Genomic DNA, 9,111 nt, shown 5'->3' with positions numbered 1-9,111 from the left:
ATTCCAAATATTCAAAATGTAACTACGACTAGTTACAAAAGGGTTGTTGATGTGTCCAGTTTCAATTCCTGATAGTCCAATTTGACTTCTAAATTTTGAATCTCCTTGCCATTTGTCACCACATGCAGGCAACAACTAACCCTACTACTCTATCAAGTTTTTGGGCCACACTTGTCACAAAAACAAAAACTAGAAATTGAAATCTAAAAATTAGTATTACTGTAGCTCACAAGACATAATTCCATATAATGTACATTGTAATTTTACACAGCACAACGACGAAAGTTGAGATTGTCGTGACGTAGCCAAGGGGCCGGCTTGGGAGCGGTTTGATCGCACAGGTGACACTCGCAGTCTTGTCGCCTCCAGAAAAAAAACATGGGCAAAATTGAATCATTTGACATTATATTTGACAATAGGAAAGAGGTTTACAGCCCTGGCGAATCCATCTCAGGAACAGTGACCGTTAAAGTGGGCCAAAAGCTACCCTGTAAAGGTAAGAGTCAGGTACAATGTTATTTACGGTACTTTTCTTGTTATCATTTAGAGAAAACCAGGAAGTGAAACCAACATTAGCAGGATCAACCAGGACATATGCCATCATATATTTGTTGGTGTTTGGTTATAATTATTGTCGGTTTGTATCATGGTTTTAGCTGTGGGAAGTTTCCTGTTGGGACAAAAAACTTCAGAAGAAAGCACTCACCATTTTGTCGTTTTTAATCTTTTGTAATTTATGATTTTAATTATTCATGATGACAATACGAGAGAAGATTGTTAACGAGAGAACGTACACGTGCATTCCGGAAAATTGTAAAAATTAATGAGTCAGAAGTAGGGGTTAACTTTGATTAACGTAGTTGTTTAAAATAGCTGCGGTAAAAAATGACAGCCCTAGGAATCGCCGTTTTTGGCAGAAATGCTATTACTTCATCGCAAGTATATTCTATCAGTAAGAACTGAGCAGTAGGCGTATAGGAAAAAGGATCGTTAATAGAATGACACGGAGTCTGACGAGCGAGCTCTGGCGGCAGGCTGCTCGTTAGGCTTAGTGTCATTCCCGTCCGAAGAACCATCCGAAAATTCAACATTAATTACAGCCACAGGTTCAAATCTGTATGGAAGTATTCCTCCGTCTTTCCGATCAACCGATACTGCTATTTGTTCACCAGATGAGGATAAATCTTCTCAAAACACCATTGAATGAGAAAGCATTATTTTCAAGATACAGTACATATTACATGACCTATTGGAAACATTGTTAATCCAAACCACTGGAATTTCCCTTTAAACGTGACAACACATTGGCCATTTTCTTCCAGATTGCGATTCCTCAACAGCAATGACTGAGCTGGAGACAGTTTTTTTTTTTTTTTTTTCTAAACAGCGCTTTTTATTGATTGGTGTGAGAAATTGCTTGGTATTCTATGCTAGCGTCACATTTTAAAGGATTTTACAAGCCCTTGCCAAGAAAATGACAATACCATGAAACTGTGAAACTATTTTTGCTCAAGGTTATCATACCATCAGATATCAGTTGCCTAATTGATAGATAGATGAAGCTCGTTTATAAAGTTTACACACACCTGTTCAAATGCATTGTAATACTTAAATATTACTATGAATGAATGGGTGCGAACTTGAATCCATTTACAATTTTGCTGTAAAAAAAACATCCTGGATCACAAACATTGCATTTGAATGCAATTGAATCCAAGTACATATTTTACTCTGACAAGAGCTGCTATGCTTTATTTACTTTCACTGCCATTATGATTTTCTGCACATGGGCATATCCACAGTTTCTAGCTACAGTAAATGTGCCATATGTGGATCTCGTCGCCATACTGTTCCCCCGACACAATAATCTCCATGAAACGAGGGGTCCTAATGCTGTGTAGAGCTGCGTGGATGCTCATGACAGTGTGCGACTCCAGCAGATGAATTGGCTAACATTGGCAAGATTTATTCAACACATTGTGGTGGATGAATAATGACAGCTATCCACCGGCAGCTAATTAGCTAGTAGAGATGTTCCCGTCCAGCAATTGCATATTTATGGTTAATCAAGCCAGCCCCCACTTGAAAAGAAGGCAAGCCAACCACCCCAAACTTTGTTTTTACTCAGCATTTCAGTAAAAAGCCGCTCACGGGTGAAATATAACATGGGTATCAATGCATACTGATTGTTTTTTTTTAATGTAGCTAAATTGCCCCTAGGTGTGATTGTGAGTGCGCCTGTTTGTCTCTTTGTGCCCTGCGATTGGCTGGCAACAAGTTCAGGGTGTACCCCGCCTCCTGCCCGTTGACAGCTGGGATAGGCTCCAGCACTGCCCACGACCCTCGTGAGGATAAGCTTCAAAAGAAAATGGATGGATGGATGGATGGATGAATGGATATACATGTCAGCGAATATCCGTATCCATGTGATGTTTCGGAGGTGACAAAATTTGGACACTGTATAAAGTTAGTGTACTGTTGACACTGAGGTCTTCCTGAAATTCGACTACGGCAGTGTGTGCGCTCAAGTGTTCAGTCCATTATTTAAAATATGTGCTAAATGCATGTAAATAAAGCGAAGAATGGGCTATAAACGTGATCTTTAAGCGCAGAACGATACGAACGAAGGTTTCGAGTTTTGTTCTATGCCTACTCAGTCTCTTGTACAACAACAAACGACTCACTGTTGTCTGCAAGATGCATCAGACATTTAAATGTGTTTGAATTAGATTATTTCGTTAACAAGGTGTATGTAGATTTCTTGAGGCACCTACCAATCTGTATTGGGTGCAAAGTTCCACTTCAATTTCGTCAGGTCTCGCCAAATCCTGCCCTTGTTTTGCATTTGTCAACTCAGGTTTGAACATATATGGTTGAATGACACCTGCATGGGATGTTTTTCAAACATGGGAAGAATAAGAAAATTCCTCCTCTTCAGTTCCCAACTCTTCCACAGAGCATTCTATAAAAAACTTCATCACTGCTGTCGATCTCCTCTAGATCCCACTCGCAATGTCTATGATTGTCTATATAGGAAGCCATTGTGTTTACTGGGGTTGTTTTGGCGTGACGTCACATGGTAGTAACTTCAACAGGGCCTCGGTTTGAAACAGACATCGGAGGCATGCGGATTACAAGGAAAAATGTGTACTTTGGCATAAATTTTTTTTCATTTCTGTTGTTGAGAAATTTTTAAACATTTTTTTTTAATGAAAAATTACCAACATTTGAGTTATATATAAATAAAAGATCGGTCCTCTGGATTAGACCTTAAAGGATTAAAAAAAAAAGAAAAAAAAAGCATTCCCATATCGCTAGACCAATCCACTTCTTGGGGACACAAGAACACCCAAGGTCTCTACCAGAAGAGGCCCAGTCCAAATCGATTAAAACTACTTCAAATCCATCATTACCCCTGATTTAATAATCCTTTCAATATCGCAACGACATCCCAGTGTGAGAGGACGCGAGACTATGCCAGGTCTCCTCCAAAAGAGGTAAAATCTATTCTGGTATTGCCTTTCAAAATAGAAGACCCCTGAAATTTCAAAAAACAAAAAAAACCCAAAAAACGAAAGTAATCTTTTTGCTGCAGCAACCCCAGTCCAGGTCTAGGAGATGCATAAAACACCCCAGGATTCAACCAAAAGAGGTTCCATCCACATCTCCTGTTGCATTTCTGAATAAATGAATGCTGAGATCTGCATATTTTAATCTCATCTCCTATTTAAAAAATAATACTAAAAAAATAATAATCCTTTCTGTAACGCAAAACCAGCTAAATTCTGGAGGACACTAGATCACCCAAGGACTCCAGCAAATGTGGTCCCATCTAAATATGGTGTTGAATTTCAAAATACAAGTCCTAAAATCAATATATGTACACTAAATTTCTTTTTCCCTGGGAAAAAAATAAAAATCATGAAAAAAAAAAATCCACTCAGTCCTGGCGTGTTCAAGTATCCCCCCAGGACTAGACTGGTGTTGCGATATGAAAGAGATTTTGTATTTTTGAATAAAGATTTTAAAATCAGTGGTAATGTCAGTGAAATGTGCAGATTTCAGAGGAATTTAATTTTGAAAGTCAGATGAAAAATAGAGGCTGACGTCTTTTATGTCGTTACTTTCATCCAGTGCAAGTGAATATAATTTAAAGTGCCACTCACACCTAAAACATGAAATTTAATATCTTGTTCACTGAAAAAAAATCAGTCGGAATGGAATCATCCATTTGTTCACAGCACGTGAATGTTGCTGTACATCGACCCCCCCCCAAAAAAAAAAAAAAAAAAAAAGTCGACTGTTTTGGGTTGAAGAAGCCGGAATTGACATACTTTGCAAGCACAACAGCTGCGGAGTCGAGTGTATTTATATCTTGTACAGGCGAGAAGTTAGCTGTTGTTTCTGGGTGTTACCCAAAATGCCGGCATGTTGTGTGGCTGGAGTTTGCTCAAATACCTGGGAGGATGGATTCCCTTTTCACACGTTTCCAAAAGACCCAATTTGTTGTGAAAATTGGATTGCACAGGCGCAAAAGACAAGAGCTTTGTGGGTTCCAAATGACAGGTGGGTATAGCGCTATTAAAAAAAATAGTTGGGAATTGATTTGTCTCACATCTTATAGCATATGTTACGTGTGAATTTAGAATAAATCCCCTTTGTCAAACTAGCAAATTTTAACAAAGCACGTGAGTTGCGTTTACAATACAATACAACAAAATAGAAGTACAAAGACAGTTTAGTAGCGTGTAACATGAGCTAACTAACTAAACAACGACCATAGTTGAACGAGCGTTCCAAATGGGTGAATGTTATTTCCAGTGAATGTTCCGGAAAAGATGGAATGCAGTTTGGCGGCCGTGAAGTTGTGTACTTGTCCGAAAGCATCAGTATTAATAAAAAGCTCCGACAGCCATCCTCGTCCTTATAGGAACATTCTAGAAATCCACATCCAACGACGAAATAGAGTCCTTCTCTCAGAACGTAACAAAAAATCTGCGTCACAATAACTTAATAAAGTTTGTAAGTCAGGGGTGCTCAATGTGTCAATGCACGTGGGCCGCCGTGAGCTGTGGCGCGGTCCGTTGTTTACCCTGACGGGAAGGTGGGTCGGGCGAGGAGATGGGCGGGCATGTGCAGTCGTAACGGGGGTGAGGAGGAGAAAGGAGCTCTCCCTCGACCGGCCACCGGTGTCTGGGCACCCCTGATGTAAGGAATAAAGTACGTTAGAAAGGAAAATAAAGAGAAGAATAAAGAATGAATAACTACAATAACAATACACACATAGCACATAGCTCTAGATTCATTTTGATAACATCTATGATATTCGCCAGCATGGGTCTTCCTGAGTACACTACATGCACAAGACTTGTAAAAGGGTTAAAAAAAAATCAACAATTATGGTCCAGTCATTTAGAATATTTCAACAGTTCCATTGTCCTCCTCGTCTCACCACTCGTCTGTGTCTGCAAAAGAGTCTGCTGTCAGTGGAGAAGTGAGCTGCATATCGTCTAAATATCGCTTGAAAGGATATGGTTATACGGCCCTGGTCGCTTCACTCGCTTCTGAGATGTTTTCTTCCCCAAGAAGAGCTTCAGTCTCAGAAGGGGCATCAGAAAAATCCGAAAATCATTCTCGTTCATCTGCCGTTGCATTCGGCACAGCATGTTTTCAATGCCAGGGAGCCAGTGTGATGTCTTGACATGATGTCTTCGACAAATGGGGCCACCACTGGGATGCGCATTGTGTGAAGTCATAATTACGGAACTGCCCTTTTATAAAACTCTCCCAGCTCACTTTTTCCGACTCATATTATCATCAAAGTGAAGGCATGAGCATTTCACGGAAACGATCGTTCCGTTACCGTGTCGTTACCCAGCCTGGGAAAACACGGAACCGAAAGTCCGTTTCCCAGATCTCAGGGCTTACTTTTAATAAAATTCGCCCATGTGTGGAATGTAAAACAAGTTCTCAACGAAATACAACAATCTGTACAAAACGAACCTACATGAACCCCTTTATTTTTAATGATTAAAACGCCCAGCTTTGTCATTGTGGTTTACAAATAACACCGGTTTCCGCTTCTGCGCTAAGCATGCGCAAGGTCGAGTTATTCATATCCGGGTCACTCAAACGCTAGTCAAACATGTTGGTTATTAAGTGTAAAAGGCAAAATGCTCATGCCTGCTAAGGCTTTATTCTGAAGTACATGTAAAAACCGGTTCCCATGAGCATTATCAATGGGAACTGAAAAATCGTTCCCCACCGTTTCCCAGGACAAAAATCAACGGAACCGAAAGATCGGTTACCATACTTGCCGAAATCCTCATGCCTGAAAGTGATTAATATTTGTAGTTTTGAAAACAATATCCATTTTAAAATGAATATTTTGGTGTCAGTGGCACTTGAACCAAACCTTGTGGTATAATGTCCTATTGAACTGGACTGGTCCTATGAGCTATATATGTATATGTGTATGTATTTGTGTACACACAATGAAGAAAATAAGTATTTGAACACCCTGCTATATTCGAAGTTCTCCCACTTAGAAATCATGGAGGGGTCTGAAAATTTCATCGTAGGTGCACGTCTACTGTGAGAGAGATAATCTAAAAAGAAAAATCCAGAAATCAAAAAGTATCATTTTTCTTTTTTTAATTTGTGTGCTACAGATGCAAATACATATTTGAACACCTGAGAAAACCAATGTTAATATTTGGTACAGGAGCCTTTGTTGGGAATTACAGCGGTCAAACGTTTCCTGTAGTTGTTCACCAGGTTTGGACACACAGCAGGAGGGATTTTGGCCCACACCTCCACACAGATCTTCTCTAGATCAGACCGGTTTCCGGGCTGTCGCTGAGAAACATGGAGTTTCAGCTCCCTCTAAAGATTTTCTACTGGGTTTAAGTCTGGAGACTGGCTAAGCCACACCAGAACCTTGATATGCTTCTTACGGAGCCACTCCTTGGTTTTCCTGGCTGTGTACTTCAGGTCATTGTCATGTTGAAAGACCAAGCCACGACATCTTCAATGCTCTGACTGAGGTGAAGAGCTTGTTCCCCAAAATCTCACAATACATGGCCACGGTCATCCTCTCCTTAATACAGTGTAGTTGTCCTGTCCCATGTGCAGAAAAACACCCCCAAACCAGGACGCTACCACCCCCTATGCTTCACAGTAGGGATGGTGTTCTTGGGATGGAACTCATCATTCGTCTTCCTCCAAACACGGTCAGTGGAATTATGACCAAAAAGTTCAATTTTGGTCTCATCTGACCACAAAACCTTCTCCCATGATTCCTCAGTATCATCCAAATGGTCATTGGCAAACTTAAGACGGGCCTTAACATGTGGTGGTTTAAGCAGGAGACCTTCCGTGCCATGCATGATTTCAAAACATCACGTCTTAATGTATTATCAACAGTCACCTTGGTCCCAGCTTCTTTCAGGTAATTGACCAAGTCCTGTTGTGTAGTTCTGGGCTGATTCCTCACCTTTCTAAAGATCATTTAGACCCCAAGTGGTGATATCTTGCTTGGGGCTCCACTTTTATTGAGATTGACCATCATGTTGAGCTTCTTCCATTTTCTAATGATTGCTCCAACAGTGGACCTTTTTTCACCAAGCTGCTTGGCAATTTCTCTATCCCCCTTTCCAGCCATGTGGAGTTGTACAATTTTGTCTCTGCTGTCTTTAGACAGCTCTTTGGTCTTGGCCATGTTACAAGTTTGAGTGTTACTGATTATATGGGGGGTGGACAGATGTCTTTATACAGCTAATGACTTCACACAGGTGCATCTGATTCAGCATCATACGTGGAGTGGAGGTGGATTTTTAAAGGCGGAACCACAGGTCTTTGAGGGTCAGAATTGTAGCTGATAGATAGTTGTTCAAATACCCTTTTGCAGCTGTATCACACAAATTGTTAAAAAAATCATACATTGTAATTTATGGATTTTTTTTTTTAGATTATCTCTCACAGTGGACATGCACCTACAATTAAAGTGATATCTAAGTGGGAGAACTCGCAATATACCAGGGTGTTCAAATACTTATTTTATTCACATATATATATATATATTTTAATATATATATATATATATATATATATATATATATATGTTAATCTTCACAATTATTTAAGGTATATAACGTATTTATTTAGATAAGGTAGGTACTGTAGATCCATCATTTTGAGCATTATTATTTTTTTTTTTAATTAATCTTTTATTAGGGTTGAGCCATTTTTTCTTAAAACTGTCTATCCAATAAGCACACGTATCTGGTCATTGTCATTTACAGCTATTAAGGTGAATTGTAATGGTTTCTGTGGCATCACCAGTAAAGTAAACGAAACAACATGGACGGTGGAAGAACAGTACTTCAATAATACAGTCTCTGCAGCAGACAAAGGTATGTTTTTTTTCACCCAACTATTTTTCATTTTTACGTTTATGTTGACATTATTTTTGGGTATTACAGTCCACACCTTCTTTTTCTCCTTTTGGCTTGTCCTGATAGGGGTTGCCACAGCATCATCTTTTTCCCTCTAATCCTATCTCCTGCATCTTCGTCTCTAACACAACTGCCCTCATGTCTTCCCTCACAACATCCATCAACCTTCTCTTTGGACTTCCTCTCGCTCTTTTGCCTGGCAGATCCATCCTCAGCATCCTTCTACCAGTATACTCTCTCTCACCTCTAGAAATGTCCAAACCATCGAAGTCTGCTCTCTCGAACCTTGTCTCCAAAAGATCCAACTTTGGCTGTCCTTCTAATGAGCTCATTTTCAATCCTATCCAACCTGCTCACTCCGAGAGAGAACCTCAACATCTTCATTTCTACCACCTCCAGTTCTGCTTCCTGTTGTCCCTCATCCGTACGTCATAGCCGGCCTCACCACTGTTTTATAAATTTTGCCCTTCATCCTAGCAGAGACACGATGGAGCTCCTTCTGACCTTCTAGGCATGAAACCATACTGTTGCTTGCAGATACTTAGTTCTGTCCTTTGTATAGCCTCCACTACTCTTTCCCATAACTTTATTGTGTGCCTCATCAACTTTATTCTTCTATAATTCCCACAGTTCTGCAAATTGCCTTTGTTCTTAA

General features: G+C 39.9%; 1 protein-coding gene across 4 annotated transcripts in view; it reads left to right on the top strand.

Moving 5' to 3' along the window:
* Nucleotides 1-218: 218 nt before the first annotated feature.
* Nucleotides 219-9,111, top strand: part of LOC133499994 (arrestin domain-containing protein 1-like) — a 43,596-nt gene continuing 34,703 nt past the window's right edge. For 2 of the 4 annotated variants that reach the window (XM_061818513.1, XM_061818512.1), the window contains exons 1-3: nt 219-341; nt 420-496; nt 8,304-8,414. Coding sequence is in view for 2 of the 4 variants with exons in the window: in XM_061818511.1 (XP_061674495.1) it covers nt 379-496; nt 8,304-8,414 (229 nt within the window). In the remaining 2 variants the exon portion in view is untranslated. The other 2 variants (XM_061818511.1, XM_061818510.1) reach the window with 1 other exon arrangement.

The sequence above is a fragment of the Syngnathoides biaculeatus genome, chromosome 4 (assembly GCF_019802595.1).
Source record: "Syngnathoides biaculeatus isolate LvHL_M chromosome 4, ASM1980259v1, whole genome shotgun sequence".
Lineage (NCBI taxonomy): Eukaryota > Metazoa > Chordata > Actinopteri > Syngnathiformes > Syngnathidae > Syngnathoides > Syngnathoides biaculeatus.
The sequence above is the reverse complement of the archived record's forward strand: the minus strand, read 5'-3'. Positions and strand labels throughout refer to the sequence as shown.